This window comes from Watersipora subatra, chromosome 8 (genome assembly GCF_963576615.1).
Source record: "Watersipora subatra chromosome 8, tzWatSuba1.1, whole genome shotgun sequence".
NCBI classification, from domain to species: Eukaryota; Metazoa; Bryozoa; class Gymnolaemata; order Cheilostomatida; family Watersiporidae; genus Watersipora; species Watersipora subatra.
The window spans coordinates 13,919,355-13,936,613 of NC_088715.1; the positions used below are offsets into that span (position 1 = coordinate 13,919,355).

Below are 17,259 nucleotides of genomic sequence, written 5' to 3' on the forward strand. Positions count from 1 at the left end.
GGCTTCAAGCGATGCCAGTCCGATCTAATTTCCCACGGCCTGAGAGTGAAGTCCATTACAACGGATGTTGTTACAAAGGTTGTGTGCATACTGCAAGCTTGTGTTTTGGCTTATGCCGCAAATTTGTCGCCGTGAGCGACGGCCTCTACCTGCATGCTTGGTGTCTAAGATTCGGGCTCTTTTCCCACCAACGGATGATGAAGAAGAGTTTGCAGACTTGCAAACAAGATTTGCGGCATAAACCAAAACACAAGATTGCGGTATGCACACAACCTTTTCCGAGCATTTGGCGATGGCTCTCCAAATGGGAATAGATTATCTACCAAAACAACTATTGAAAAACAATAATTGCTGATCATCAAAATAATCTCGATCTTTATATAATAAAATCATAAAACTAATACACTCTCTACTGTAGTAAGTGTACAAGCCAAATATACCAGTTCTCCTTGTGTTCCACGAGTTCAGAATATGTGTATTCAACTGATGCATTAAATGTGTAACACAAGAATTGTAGATAATGCTTGACACATTAGCATAGCCTTGGTGTTGTTGGCATTAAATGAATATCCAACTCACTATGATATCGCAGGTAATTATTCCACCTCAATTCAAGGGGTGCAGACGCCACAAATTCGTTTACACCAGGATGCATACGCAGGCATTCATGCTCCCCTCGGTCAAGGAGACAATGCGCAAACTCAGCATAATGGCAGCACAAACATTCAGGAAGAGATGGCATGTCTTGACAACGCTCGCAGGCACACCACTCTGTAGCCGGTGGTATTAGCTCCTAAAGAAATGAACAGATATGTCTATGCAACCATAGCTAATACATCAGGTCGATGTTATCCAACAGTATATCAGTGCAGCACTAGATTTAAATATTAAAATTGTTAATGTTGTCATTCGAGAAAAATCTGTAATTATTTTTTCGCAATATTGAAGCGATAATTATTATCATTAAAATCATATATAATAATATTCGTTCTATCACTCTCAAGCTAAAACTATTACTACTAGCTAGCTTGGCACATAAGAGCTGGCTAGTGGCGGTGCTTACTTGCTGGGAGGTTTGATTCTGTTGAGGATCTTCTTCAGATAGAGCGTCAGGCTCGAAACGCCAGGGTCTTAACTCTTCAGAATTTGACATTTTTTATGATCGCAACTCAGACATGAATAGTCGAACGGAATGGCCAAGCCGAAACTGTAAAGTAGCGAGCATCTATATTTGATACGGGGTCTTAGGTAAAACCCGAAGTGATTATCATAAACTATTGCTACGATAAGTTTGATGTTGAGCTTTTTATTGGCCTTTCAATTCACGCGAGAACATCACGTGACAAGACAATAACCATACAGCGCGGATACGTCATCGAAATCAAGATATTCCAATCTACGGCGGCTTTTTGTTTTTGAGCTTTTAAGAGCTTTTAATCACATTTCCACATATTTGGCACCTACCACACAACAGAGTAAAACATGGCGAATCTTTTGATACCAAATAACTGTAATGTGAATTTTGTTGCAAGTCAACCTTTAAGCTGGTACCTGAGCCATAGCGGCTCTGCTCGATAAAGAATTTGACAGGACTCTCATTTGGACAGCTGCCAAGTTTACTAGAAGAAAGTTGTCACATTTTTGTGTTTGCTTGTTCACACCTATATATAACATAACCTGCAATTACAAGGAAAAGGATGATGATGTACCAGTCAACACTAGACTCTATCTGTTAATATGGTAATATAAGTATCAAATACAATAATCATGACTTCAGTGTTGTATACTCATAATTACAAGGAGAACTGATCCTGACAGAACAAATTAATAACTACTGTGTATTGTTATACTAGTTTAGCAAGCTTTTTAATCATATTAAAATATAAATAGGAAGTTATATATCAAATATCTAACATACTGTTATGCTTTTGAACAAGTTATGACCAAAAAATACATCTCAAATATTCAACATTGGAAAACAACAAAAAGAAGAATCAATGATCTTTTACTCAATTTGACTATGATAACATTTCTAACTTAATTTTAAAAATTATACATTAAGTTATGATAGGTTTAAATATACTTGTACCAGAATTTAAAATTTTGTTTATAATAAAACAACTTCATGCAGAAACTTTTACTAAATTACAAAATGGGTCAGAAACTAACATGGCACTGTCAATAAATGTTAATAACAGTACCTCATACATACAACTTACCTGAAGCATAGTTGAGTGTGTAGATGATATTGCTGCTGCATGCAGCTACCAGTATGTAGTCTCCATAGCACACCAGACCTTGTGGATGATTAGGATGTGTGAAAGTCCACACGACATTCCCAGTGGTGATGTTCAATCTGAAGACTTTCTTTGTCTTACAGTCAGCTATGATGACATCATCACCATGTCCAGCACATATCGAGACCTGATTATTACTCAAAAGGGGGCAGCTGATGTTACGCAGAGTCTTACCAGTGAGAGAATAAATAGTTAGTCTCTTGTTAGGAGGATCAGCAACCACTACATTACCTGCTGCTACAGTCAGCATGCTACAGCTGTCATAGTCATGATAAGGGTGCTGCCAAGTTTTGATCACTTGTCCTGACAGATCATAGACACTTACTGTGTGAGGTTTACTACGAGACAATATGTATAGTCTGTTCTTATGGAAGCTGATGGACTCAACAGGACCAGAAGTAGAGATGAATGAGTCATGCAGCTTGTAGTTGCTATCAATTCTACTGACTGTACAATTATGCAATCCTACATATGTAACTCCTTCATGCTGACATACTGATAAAGGATTTGATGGTAGTTTTATGGATTTGAGTAGAGTTATAGACTTTGGAATGGATAAAGTAAGTTGTGGTTGAGGAACTACAGGGTGCTGGTTACTGTTAACTACTATGTCATCAGCTGAAACAATCTTCAACTCAATCTCACGCTTTTCACCTGAAACATTAATAATATAATAACATAATGACATGATTACGAGGTGTAACAATATATTTATATGCAGGCAGCGCAGCACAACATCCTAGAAAAGAGAAAATAAAGGTTACTTAATCACTCATTTAATTGAAATAATTAAAACGTAATTACTCATTATTACTAGCAATTACTAGCTCAGTGCACAAAACGTATTAACAGCGTCTCTAATTCATTTTAGCCTGAGAGTAAAGCTTGTATTTAGAGACGATACAATTTTTATTAGCTATACACGCAAAGATATTGCAACAATATTTATTAGTGCTGGGCACGGGTAGTAATACTCGTTGAACTCGCGGGTTTATCTTCTCTCGAGTATCGGGTAATAGAGATTTCGGGTATTCCGGTCCTTCGGGTTCGGGTTTTGACTTTCAAGTTCGGGTTTTGGTACACGGATCCGCCGGGTAGTGTTAACAAAAACTCGGTCTATTGCACCCTGCGCTCTTAGACTGGGACCACAGGGCATTTCTGTGTCATTTTTGCTAAGGAGGCATGACAATGGGGTTTAACGAGTCTTTAATTTAATAGATAGAATAAAATATATCATACCTTATTTACCATACCTACCGGAGATATTGCAGTCAAGCAGTGATTACTTGTCATTAAAAGGTGAGAAGAAATACTTACATCAAATTTTATTTGCGCAATTAGCCAAATCGGCTTCGTAAACAAATCTATGCCATTTTTAATACGGCGAGTGTTTGCTTTCACCGATAACACATAGGGCAGTCTGTTTCCGCTATCGCCTTGTTAGAAACAGCTATCAGCGTTGATAGTAGCAGTGAAAATTTAATAACTCTGTCTAAATTGATTACCACAGCTAGCTATTATGGATTACATAATTCATTATAACCAAGTTTTACTAACCCAACAAGCCTTACTAACGGAAAAAGCCGATAATGTAAAGTTTTTTATGAGATTTGGAGCACCATCTACAAAAATTCAGAGAGGTACATAGAACATGCTTAAGTATTAAGCTACCATAGACCCCTATCTTCTGCCACCTGTTGACATGAAAATGCCCTGTAGCTCCAGACTATCTTGACTGTTTAACAATCCACCTGTTAACGCTGCAAGTACGAATGTTAGTCAATGAAAACTGAAAAATGATAAATAAATAGAAAAGAAATATAATTGCTTTGTAAATTTGAAGATATATCTGTTTAGAAAATTTAAACATAAAATCCATATCAACAAACCCGGTACCCGAAAAACCCTTAGGCAAAGGAATACCCGAGCCTAGCACTACTAGCTACCCGATACTCGAAAAACCCGAACAGAAGGGGGCGGGTCTAAACCCGTTGACCAAGAAGTACTCGTGCCCAGCACTAATATTTATTCATGTATTATCCCAGCCTGAGAGTAGAGAATGCATATCTCTGCATTTTGATTGTGTTTATCATTTCTGTTAATTTACAGGCAAATATAGTATCAATTGTAAAGATTTGTTAAAAGGGAGAAAATATCACCTATTTTACTCTACACTTGTTTTTAACATAAATCCTACATATATGATTCATGTTTATGAATATATTCATATTTATTAAATTAGTATGCAGATAGGTCAATTGCTGCTTTTCTTCTAGTAGCCATTGTTGGCTCATCCCTTGTCCTATTTTACACACCTCCGTAATTTGACTTGTCACATTGAGCTTGTATGGCTCAGAGCCGTATAGTTTCACAGAAAGCCTCGAAAACAAACGGAAACAGAGACGCTTGTTTCCCAACAAAGCCGATCGACATACTGATTTATAATGGAATAATTTGACCTCGCTCTCAATATCTCACTTTTTTGCATTTAATATATTTTTATGCAAGAAACTATTTGTAATTTATTGTACCAAATTTTATCTCGTTCAATTGGAGTTTTATAAAACAATCAATTTCCGAGCGACTGCCAATGGGAGAAGATTTTGTTGGTTAATGTTGCAGCCCTCCATTATAAGTTATATAAAAATAGTAGGCGGGGCCTGTTTGTTGGGAATTGAGCGAGCTCCCATATACGCTTCTTTGGTGGCGGGACTCTGTGAAACCATACGGCTCTGATATAGCAAACATATCTTTGAACACAATACACCTTCAAAGCAACTACCAAAGATCGCTTATTCACTTGTAAACGTAACAATTTTACTCATATTTAACATAAATAATATGGTTGAAGTCTTAGTATCGAGTATGATTTTTATCATTTATTTTTATTGTTTTAACATACCTGTTAGCCTCACTTGGAGTTGTCCTCCCACTTCCAGTTTAGGCAACTCCTCCACAATAAATTTGTCCATTTGTTCTTTCAGCTCTTTGAATCCTCTCACGATATCATCCTACATGTTCAATGGGTTAAAAGCTGTTAAAGGCTGTTACGGATATACTAAAGAGGTTAAACTCAGTGCTCACAGAGTTGACCCCTTCAGGTCGGACAACAGTGTTCTGACATAACAATATGTTAAATTTTTGTTGTACGATACTTTGTCAGACCGAATAAAGTGGAAATGTAGGGGCATTTCCTGATCCAGAGAATACAGTCGCTCAAACGAAAAACATTTAGCTTTGACAGATTTACCCGAATCGGAAATAACAGGTCTAACAGAACATTTGAAATTAAAACAGAACATTTTAGAATTACAAATATAAAAAATTGTAATGTTAAAAAACAGCTTTCGAGAGAATTGCAAAAACACAAACAGGAATAATAATTAGTACACAAATGAACCCTTGTCATATGATTTTAAATAGTATTACTGTGGACGTCGTCAGGTAACAATTTCATTTAGAGGAGTATAAAAACTCATAGTAATTATCTAATGCCAATAATCCCTGGTGAAAATTGTCAAAATCTCATATACACACTGTTTATATTAAAAATATCAACATAATAATGTGTTAATTGTGGTAACTATAGAGTCTTGCAGTAACTTTAGTGTATTTAGTGTGTTTAGGGGTTTTGAGCTGCAATAAAGTCTGACGTTACAGTAAACCATGTGTAGTACTTGCTGTGAAGAGTTCTTACCTTTAAGACAGACATATAACATAAATGTTAAATTTAATTTAAATAATAATAGCGTACTAAACCCTTCAGTTAAATCTAAGTTCTAATATGTATTTTACTACACTTCAACTTTGTCTTCAGCTAAAATTTTACTGCTTTTCTGTTTCCAAGTTAGTTTATACCACAAGTAATAACGAATAGGCCCCTAATGCTAAAATGAGAGAGACCAAGCGAGCTATCTTTTTAAAACGTTAGCTGGAGGGATTTCGGCAAACAGCCTATCAGCATCTTCATTATTTTGATATATTCAGCAATATGAACTCCAAAAACTCAAAACTTATTGTGTTATCAAATCGCTCAAAAAGATTTCAGGTAGTGTAGGCAAAAACATTGTGTTGCACATGACAGCAAAATGTTTATATAAAATTGTCATTATGCACCACACACCGTAGGAATTTAGTATGAAGGTGACTTTTCGTTACAAAAAACCTTATTACTATAACTGGACAGAAGAACGAGTACAGACTAACACTGAGATTTATATATATAAATAAAGTTACCAGCCATGTTATAATTAATAATGCTTATATAGAGAACGGTATGATGTCATGACCTTTCAATTACAACTTCAGTATTAGATACATCTCTATAAGGAGTCCGCTACTACTCTGATGTTCTACTATATATATTCAACTGTTTACTTACTGGTGGAGAATGTTTGATTTTAGTCTCTAACATCTCTCTTTGATTTCTGAGAGTCCTCCACTTGTCAAGAACAACATCCTCCAGAAAATCAGTAATCTGTACTTTAGATTTCTGCCTGTTCTCAAGCACCTTCTTCTCTATTTCATCATACTGCTCCTTAAGTGAGTTTATCTACAGTCATGGTCAAATCTGATACAAAAAATGAATATAAACGATACTCAATTTTTTTCTATATATATATATATAAAATTGTAAACTCACTTGCTGTTCAAGCAGTTCAAAAGTATACTGAGTTAGTTTTAATCTGAATAAAATGCATATGCTTTCTGCACACTATTTTAATAATAATAATGACACCACTATTAAATGAATGATGCCATCACTGTAGTTACATGCATAACGCTAAATCTTATAATATCCTGTGTAATGATTTTATGCATTATTGTTACAGCCACATTGATAATACCATTCATATGCATAGTGGTATCTACCATTTACCATATTATCTCGATCTTGGAGCTGTAGATAATTCTAAGCAACTACTTACACCAACGATTTATAATAATACACATGTATAATTCAGCAAATGCACAAGTGTTGATTTACTCAACAAATTAAAATGACCCCAGTCACCCCAACATACTCAATAAAGTATGTTGACATTGGCCATCATTGCTGGCCCCATTCAGCAACTACAACAGACACTATCATAAAGTGTACCGCCTATAATGTAAGTTCCACTAACTCTAACGAATTTATGTAAAGTTTTTGTTTCGAGCTACATACAACCTTTCACATGCCGTAAAGTAACAATCCGGCACGAACTATCAAACACGGTATGAATTGTAATAATGCTGTTGCAATTATGGCGTCACAATTGAATGTGTAATTGTGATGCTATAACTAAAGTTAGCCTAAAGGTAGAGAGGAGACAGTGCATGTCGTTATTTCTATGGCTAAATACAATAATAAATGTACTGTGTGAGATAGTGTTTCTAAAAAGTTCAGGGAATAGGTTCAATTTTTCAGAATAACTTAAAAATGATTCATCAGGGCAGGCGTCAGAGTATCGGTATACGATAGTGAATGTCACAGACATGAGTTTTAGTCTCATCAAAAACTATATTTCAACCTAACCTTAGATGGAAAGTTAGACAGACATTATAATTTTAGGTATATTAAGGACACCGTTTTTACTTCAATTTATATTAGACAGAACAAAACGTTTTTATTATTTTCATAATGTGGCGGATGGTGTCCCCTTACGTTTAGCCAAGCCAAGCCAGAGCCGTGCCAAGGCAAGACCAAGCCGAGCCGTGCCGGGTCCAGCCAAGTAGAACGGAGGTGGAGCTTGCTAGCTATATAAGCTTGAACATTTGTGTAGAAGAGCAGAGCTGTTCTGGGCCTGTTCATTGTCGGTTACTTGATCATTATTGTACAACTTATGAACTAAGCAGAAATATACAGTGAAACATGGATAACTCGAACTTCACGGGACCGAGCAAAGGTGTTCGAATTATCAGAGCGTTCAAGTTATTAGAGCACTGTCACAAGTCCATGTATTTACTTATTTATTAGTAGATACATGTACATATACAAACTATAATATAAATCAAAAGCACAAATGGCTTGTTTCGAATTAAATGCTTCTACTGTAAAGTTTAAAACGTTTTTATCAAAAATTATAGAGATTTTTCTATCACTTGAGATTGGTTCATTGTTTGAGGTGATGTTATTGCCAGGACGTTTTTTGGAATGACATTGGCAAAACTTGATTGTTGTTGAAATGCTCAAAAGAAAAGACATTTTTTTTCTTTTGGGGGTTTACTCACGATCATTTTTGCCGTTTTTTCTTGAAGTTTATGCAAAGATTACCTCACTTTACCTGGGATTCGTTAAGAGCAACACTCCGAGGCAGTTCAATTAGAAGTTTTACGAGGTTTTACGTACATTCTGTATCACTCACGCTTTTTTAATAGATACTTATTGAATGTACACACGTATTCTGTGTTTAGGTCAAACGATGAATAGTGTTTTGTAGCTAAGACAACGTATACGTTTAATTACAACAATTTTTAAGACGTTTTAAACATTCAATATTCCAACGTTGATTCAACATGGAATCAACGTCGGAAAACTATTCATCACGGGCTAGCTGGGTTACGCCATGCACTCAAGGTTTTTTGCCACGCACATACAAAACAAAAACAACATGCGATTTTTGTTTTGTATGTGCGTGGCGAAAATCCTTGCGCGCGTGGCGTAACCCAGCTAGCCCGTGCTATTCATCGAATAGCAGTATAAATCAAATTTCACCAAACCTTTAGAAAAGTCGTTGACAAAAATATTTTGCCGATGGTGGTAATAACGACGATTATGAATTACAAAAAGATGAGGTTTAGCTCTATGGCTTTGAATAAAGTGATTTTCTAAAGCAATAACAACCGTTTCGGTAGCCGTTGGGCAAAAAAACAGTTCGAATTAACAGTGTTGAGTTCGAGTTATATATAACAATTTATCATTACGTGGGAACGGACCAAAGAAACCGTTCGAATTAACCATGTGTTCGAGCTATCCGTGGGCAAGTTATCCATGTTTGACTGTATGTATAAACGCATGCACCGAGTCTTGTACTAGTGGAGGAAAAATGAAGGTCGCACAAAACTTTTACAATATTGCATTATAGACCATGCTTTCTAGAAAAACAAAAAAAAAACCTTTGAGATGCCATTGAAAGTATGTGTTCCCTATATCATTGTAGAATTACCATAGCCATGAACCATAAGCGAAGTAAAACCGAAATGAAAATGAGAAAATTTGTCGATACCAACCAATACTGCTACAGTTATTGTATGGTCATTTGCTGAAAAGGTTAAGTCTAGGTTTTTCCATTTGAAAGCAGCAAAGATGTGAGTTAAGGGGCATTCTTCAAATTTTTTCAATCTTTAGTTTGAGTGTAAATCTACCAACATAAATTTCAAGGTCAGCATACGCCATGAAAGGAAATCTTTTAGATATTTGATGTGAGTCAACTTTACTTCAGCTAGCTGTTGCTCTCTGAAATAGAGAATATGTCATATTGAGAGTTCTTAATTAAACCAGATTTTAATTACAAATAATTCTATATCACTCCCTATTCTATTATTGATGTATAAAATAGGAAACAACAAGTTGAAATGGCAAATTAAAATGTGCAGAAAATAATTAAACACAAACATAGACTGAACTAATTCACCAACCTGCTCATCTCTCTTCTTATAAATCATATTTAGCATATCTTCAGTCTGACTGTCATAATCAGAGACCATCTTAGATATTCGTTTGAACAGTACTTCAAACTGATCATCTCTATCTGAACTCTCAGCAGATATTGTGCCTGCAAAAAGGGCTGAAGCCAGGTCCTCTAATGGAAGCAGAGAATGTGTAGAACCTAAATAGAGAAGATAACTTCACATATACCAATCATACATAACAAATAACAACTTTGGTAAATAGTAAAAACATTATTGTGTTTGTTTATGCATTGTTTACATTATTTGCAAACAAAGAGAGCATACACTTGCTACTGTTGTATATGCAGGCATCTCTTGTGCACCTGACTATGTTACATGAACTTGGGCTAAGGGAGCCAGACAGGCTTTTGGAGGCAAAGCCTCTCACACAGGCTTGCAGGATTATGTTGCTTTCTCAGCTTATTGATAAAGCTAAGGAATAGCTAAATTAATATGGAGAAGGGTGTATAAGAGAGCATTCTTCTTTCTGCTAGAGGGGAGTGAAGTGGTGGTGAATGAATACACAACAGCTACAACCAAATACAATCATTTTGTGTTCTGAGCAAATAAATATCTAACTAGAACTAATATATTGAATCTAACAAATATAATAACATTTAGAAACCTACATACACCTACAACAAGCCTACATACCAGTGTCACAGGTTGGCAAGTCAGGAACACACTTCAGGCAGCTGAGCACATAGCAGACTCCACATCCAAGAATATATTGTTGGTCTTTATGCTTTGGGCAGCTACTGACTTTAGCTTTTTGCTGTTGACCCAGGTACTCAAGTATTGTTATCTTGTGATGTTCATCAAGTGTATCATCATGAGACTGAAATATAAAAGCAGCACAATACTGTGACTTTTGACTAATATCTCATGTTTTCTATTTCAATATGGTGAGGAACAATTGTCATCAGTAAAATATTCATGTGACAATTATAAAACTAGTTTAGAACAGATTTGTTTCAGGTTGCCTTTACCAGAGTTTATAGATTATACGGCTTAGATAGATGTTAAGTTGCCAACACTCAATGAGTAGGTATTTAGACTCAAGACTAAAGCATGTTCTCTTGCTGTACATCATAATGACTTTGTAAGTTCTTATTTCACAACAATATAGCAATTATGACTTTAAAACATAAGTTATCATTGTTTGAAAAATCAAAAATATTAAATGGCTATAAGATGCACAATAGACCGTATTCACCATAGTTGAAGTTACATGTACAATGAAGTTGAAGTACACCTTTTAAATTTTTCTTACAAACAACATTTGTTTGTAAAAATAAAAAGTCCAGCCTATAAATTAAACATGAGTAAATTCTTTGATGATGAGCAAACAACTTTTTATTGCAATTCATAGTATCTTCACATTGTACCTTTGTGTATTTGCATAGTAGGATACTAAAAGCAATTGGTTATTAAAATCAGCTTGATGCAAAGTAATAATATATACTAACAACTTTACATAAAACTACTGCTCATACCCAGTTTTAACTATCATGTATGAGTCTGAAAAGGAAACACTAGTACCTCCAAATGAGCAGGGCAGAACTTCCTACAGCAGTAAGTACAATAACTAATAGCTTTCTGTCTTGGTGAGCTCTTCTTTAGACAAACATCACACAGTGTCTTGTCTGTACCCAAGTCATAGGATGGAAGACTGTCTGGTGGCATCTCAAACACTTGGCTGCAAATAATTAGTGATAAGTGATAAACGATTTGCTACATGGGTCATACAGTGATAGGTAATGCATTATATGAGTCATTCTATGATGGGCGAGTCTTTTTCTAAGCTTGTATGTTGGTAGTAGATCAATCTATGGATCTGCACCTGTAAAGGGCAGAGTGGGGAGGTTTTATTATTAAAATTAAAGCTGGAGTAGCTAAAATATAGACATGACTACATCATTGGATTAAAAGTCTGGTCTCTGTTTTTCTTAAATACCATTTGAGACAAACATACAGATAATAACATACATGAATATTAAGTTTGTCTTTAAACTGAACAAGATATTTTAATCTTAAAGATAAACTTGCATGAAATTTTGATACATAGTTTTTGTCCCTCTGAAATGTTATTTACTATTCAGATTCTGCTAAAACATGATATGCCTGCTTGCACAGACCAAACATGCTGCATGAAATTCATGAAATGATATGGGAGTTATAGAGCAATTTCTTTAACTTACTAAACACAGTAAAGGACAATTTTGTACAATGCAATGTAAGCACTTGGAAAGTCAGCAGTGTAAGCTGATCCATAGTATTAACCCCATACTAAAGCACAGCTGCAGTACATGTGCAGTTTCATATTTTGAAGAGTGTGCATGTGCAGTGCACATGAATGGCTAGGTTCCCTTTCATGAGCGTCATGGGAATAAATCTCCAGTGGATCTCAGGAAGAAATTGCAGTAAGAATGCAGTTCCAGTAGCAATAAGCTTCAGCTGCACATTAGAATGTTGTAATTGATTGCAAAGTTACTGTATACTGCGCTGCAATGGTGCAATTCAGTTTTAATGCATCACAGCCCTGGCTATGTGCACTATTATATAATCTAAGTTTAACCAACAAATAGTAGGACTCACCAGCATTCAGTGTTTCCACACAGCAGCAAGTGTTTGCTCTCATAGTAGGTGGTCAAACAGGTCATACAGTGAATATGACTGCATGGTAGGACTTTGGGGTTGACAATGGTGTCACTTTTACGGCAGCAAAATTCACACTCAACATCTGCTAGAGCTTCAGCCATTGTGATGTTTAATTTTAACAAAACCAATATTTGTTGAAATTTAGTTTTAAAAGTTAAATGATTAAGGGTGTGTGAAGGTCTGAAGTCGAGAGAAATTAGCACCTGCAAGTACCTGCTACAAATGCTAAACAATACTCAAAAACTCAACCTCAAGCTCATTACGAGGGCTGGTCAACATCTGATACAGCCTCAGCCATTATAATCTAGAAATAAAATGCACATGTCTGAGATTTATCTTACTACATATGTAGAAGTACAGCATCATGGCTGAAACTTTCAAGAGCAAAGTACAACAAAATTTGTGAAAGCTTTTGGTTTGAACCAATTACAAAGTTTGATGCGCTTTCGAACTTTGAGTGGCATTTCATAGTCTAGCAAGCAGCATTAGGAAGCAATGAGTAAATTACATTATTTATTACACAAATGTATTATGTCTGGCTGCAAATACCCTGACAGTGTAGCAATGAACTCTATTCCGTAGCATGGAAGTTATCAAGTTATTATAAATCATAACATCTTAATCTGGAAAGGCATGTATCTCTCTCTTAGCAATGAGTTATTTAAATTATTGGTAAATTTGGTTGAACCGATACTGGAGAGACACGTACCCCTAAAATATTGTTCACATGTTTGTCCACTTTTATCAATCACAATCAATGTAAACTTCACACCACATCAGTAGGCCTATTGTGGAATCAATTTTATCATGTTATGTAATTGACACTGTGACCCTCATGTCAGGCATGCCCTGCCATTCATCACCAATTTAAGTGTATTCCATTGCAACCATCGCTATGGTAAATGGCTATTGGAACGAGCCCTTTATCAGAGACATAGAATGTTTTTGTTCATTTAATTTAAGTGGTATAATAATTGTTTAGTCCTTGAATAAGTTCTTCTTGTCAGACAGCAACCAGCAGATAAATAAATATATAAACATTAGATGGAAATCATTATTAGTTTATGATATATGTAATATACAGAAACAGTTTTTTCATAGATCTGACTAGCGATGATGAGCTTTGATAAAACAATAAAGGTGATACTAATAGTGTGTGTATTAGAATACATGATTATTACACTGTTGTTAGGACTCTCTACTCACTGGATTAATACTCTGGAAAAGATCGGAGATTTAACTGTTATGGATTAATATATTCAGCTTTCGTACGCGACAAGAAGGTTAGCTCAAGTGTATCGTGGAATAGATTATTGCCTTTATTATTGCAAACTGATACCAATAATGACTAGATAATGTTGAATATACATGTATTTTTCGGAACCTATTTGGCTTCAGCTATATTCAAATGTAATACTTTCGAAGATGTGACTTGCTTATTTCATATACTAACTACTTTTCAGTTTGAATAGCAACTGAGAACTTTGCTGATACAAAGGCTTCGATAAGCTAGGTTTACCCGACGACCTAATTATCATAAACTGGCAGAACTGTGGTCAGTGCTCAAATGTTTACACAAAATTTAGAAAAATTAATGGGACAAATTTTAATTACCTTCTTTGAGAAATTTGTAGCAATATATAAATAGCTAAACTAAAAATGTTAATCTATCAATCATGAGGAAATACTTAAATAATTAAACTTATGCTGAGACAGCCACATATGACTCGACTTTCACCTCAATGGCCAATTTGAATAAGAGAGAAAGAGACAGGCTGCTTCCCTACATACATCATTTTGGGCAAGTCTGCGCACATATTTTTCTTTTGAGCATTTTAGCAGCAATAAACTTTATTCAATTTCGAAGCAATCTTTAATCTCAACAGTGCAGTTTATTGTCTGTAATTTCAGGCTGCGAGACAATTAATAACTTTTAATATCACATTTTCTTTATGAGTCAAAACAGTACTAACTCAAGTTATATAGTGCATCTCACCAGCATAATTTATCATTGTTTGTAATCTCAGGTTGTTTGAAGAAGGATTAGAAGATTAAATTAGCACCGTAAAATATTTTATTAATTGCTACTAAATTAATAACTTAATAAATGCTGTACTTTCGGATTTTTTGTTTATTAACTAAACAAAAACAAGAAAATACTTGAAATCAAACAATCAAGAACTACATAAAGATAGAATAGAATTACTAGCTATTAAATAAAAACTCACTCATTGAACCATGTGTGACATTTCATGAAACTTTTTTTGTGTTAATCCATTTTGTAAAACATAATGTTGCTTCTTTTTAAACTTTCTAAGTGCTAAGTTTAGTTATAAATTGTTTAAACACACGTGTTTGTAACACACAATAATTCACACGGTAATGATTTTTCGTCGCAGTTGAGTGGGAACAAAATATTAATTGTGATCCAGCCCGTTGCCGCATTGTTAGCGATATAAACACTTCATTACGGTATATATCGCCCAATTAGTTATAATAGTTTATTGTAAAAAAATACGCAGGCTTTTGAATTGCGGCTTTTTCTTTCATGTAGAAAAACTGCAGACATACCTTAAAATTGATGAAAGCGTCGTCTACTTTTCTCGCTGTTGTATAATCGAGCATAACCGCGGGCTACGCTAATGCCCGAGGTCATGGTAGTTACAGGTAGTTACGAGAGGTCACGGGAAGTACGAGAGGTTACGGGAAGTACGAGAGGTTACGGGAAGTACGAGAAGTTACAGGAGTATAAAGGCGTGGGGAGATTGGGAGAGCTTTCTTCTTTACATCAACCGCATGTGAGTACACTCGTTTATATAACATGGCGCAGTTGACGAAGCTCTGATTTTTTTTTTCTTGTTTGTTATCATTAGCGATAATTTTTCTGGTTGCGGGGTAAATTAAAACGGTTGAGTAGACCCTTTCACGGGCGTGCAGGCGAGGTGACGTGAGTTAGAGTGGTGTTGTGAGGTGTTGTAGCGGTGAAGTAGCGGTGTTGGTGAGGTGTAATTATTTATTACATATTCGGAGGTGGGAGTTATACTAATTGTACGAGTGGGGTAGAGTGTATTTGTGGCGAGGGAGATATTGTATCGGGTAGAGATGGAGAGTGGGTTTCCGAAGCTGGTGTTTGGAGAGCACAGTGATGGGTCGTGGGAGAGATTCATAGAGGAGATGAATTTATGTATTGAGAGTGCAGTTGAGAGAAGAGGTTATGAAGGTGAAGGTGGCGATAGACGCCCTATTATGAGAGGTAGAGGCAGGTTAGTGCCACTATTGAGAGCTATTGGGCACAGTGGTAGAGAAGTATTGAGGGGTGCAGGGTTTGACGTAGATGGCGTAAATTCTACTTATGAAGGGGCAGTGGAGGTTTTACAGGGTTATTATGGTAGACAGGAGAGTATGTTCGTAAAGGGGCATAAGTTCCTTACGGCTAGGCAGACACTTGGGGAAAGTGATAGAGAGTTTTTGCAACGGGTAGAGAGTTTGAGCAGATATGCAGAGGTGACTAACGATAATGATAGGGTAAGGTTTGCCCTTATTGTGGCGGTTAACGGGTTGAGAGATAGAGAAGTAAGCAGAGAGTTAATGAAGAATGCCAATCTTACGTGGGCATTATTGCAGGAGGCATTGAGGGCTCGTGAAATGGCCAACAGCTCTGATAGATTTTTGAGAGGTGAGGGTAGAAGTACAGATTTAAAGAGTGAGGTTAAGAGAGAAGTAGCAAAGGTATCAGAGTTTGATAGCCGAGTGCAGTACAGGAGTAAGGATAGAGATAGAAGTCATGACTCAGCAGATAAATCTTCCCCTAGGGGTAGCCCTAGGAGTAGTAGAGAGTATTATGGTAGTGAAGAGCAAGGTACTAGTAGATATGGGACAAGAGGCAGGGAGTATCACAAGGACAGTGACAGTAGAAAGTATAGAGATAATAGCAGGGAGAGGCATGTCTCTAGACATAGAGCAGGCAGTAGAGAAGGCAGTGGAGGTAGAGTATGCTACAATTGCAAACGTAGTGGGCATGAGATGAGGAGTTGTCCCTCCCTTAAGTGTTTTTTTTGTGGACAGCGAGGACATGTATCCCGTTATTGTAGGGATAGGAGAGAAGTAGGTTATGACGGGCGAGGTAGTAGTAGGAGGTCAGGAGGTAGTCGAGATAATAGCTACGAGCGGTATGGTAGCAGGGACAGTAGTGGGGAGAGGTACAGGGGCCGAGAAAGCCCCCGCGAAATTAGAGGCCAATTTGGCAGGTACAGAGACAACAGTATGGATAGGTTTGAGGGGGAGAAATATAAGGAGAGGTACCAAGATAGTAGTAAGGGCAGAAGTGTTAGGTTCTCTGGTTCTAGAGATAAGTATGAGGATGACAGTTGACTAGGAAGGAGAATTGTAGAGGTTTTGAAGGTCAATGGAAAGAACGTTGAATTTACGTTTGATACTGGAGCAGAGGTGTCGACTGTAACCGAGGGGACGGCCGAAAGGCTGAACCTACGGCTAGAGGAGCCATCTACTGTTTTGGCAGGAATAGATGGTCGTAAGCTAAGAGTAGTCGGTAAAGCAGGTGTTCAGTTGGAAAGTAAATAAAGATTTATGGAGACAGAGGTATACGTGATGAAGGGATCTAGGACAAACTTGTTGGGTATAACCGAGT

At 36.3% G+C, this 17,259-nt stretch overlaps 2 protein-coding genes across 2 annotated transcripts; one reads left to right on the forward strand and one right to left on the reverse strand.

Annotated features, from left to right (window-relative positions):
* Window positions 1-1,539: 1,539 nt before the first annotated feature.
* LOC137402309 (uncharacterized) lies at window positions 1,540-12,712 on the reverse strand. The gene is made up of 8 exons (XM_068088807.1): window positions 12,549-12,712; window positions 11,493-11,649; window positions 10,605-10,788; window positions 9,918-10,108; window positions 6,679-6,849; window positions 5,200-5,308; window positions 2,220-2,951; window positions 1,540-1,661 (listed from the first exon to the last, which is right to left on the reverse strand). The coding sequence occupies exons 1-8, from the start codon at window positions 12,710-12,712 to the stop codon at window positions 1,540-1,542; spliced, it is 1,830 nt and encodes a 609-aa protein (XP_067944908.1).
* Window positions 12,713-15,265: 2,553 nt separating this feature from the next.
* On the forward strand, window positions 15,266-16,982 carry LOC137402310 (transformer-2 protein homolog). Its single transcript, XM_068088808.1, has 3 exons — window positions 15,266-15,409; window positions 16,236-16,447; window positions 16,703-16,982. The coding sequence occupies exons 1-3, from the start codon at window positions 15,266-15,268 to the stop codon at window positions 16,980-16,982; spliced, it is 636 nt and encodes a 211-aa protein (XP_067944909.1).
* Window positions 16,983-17,259: the final 277 nt, after the last annotated feature.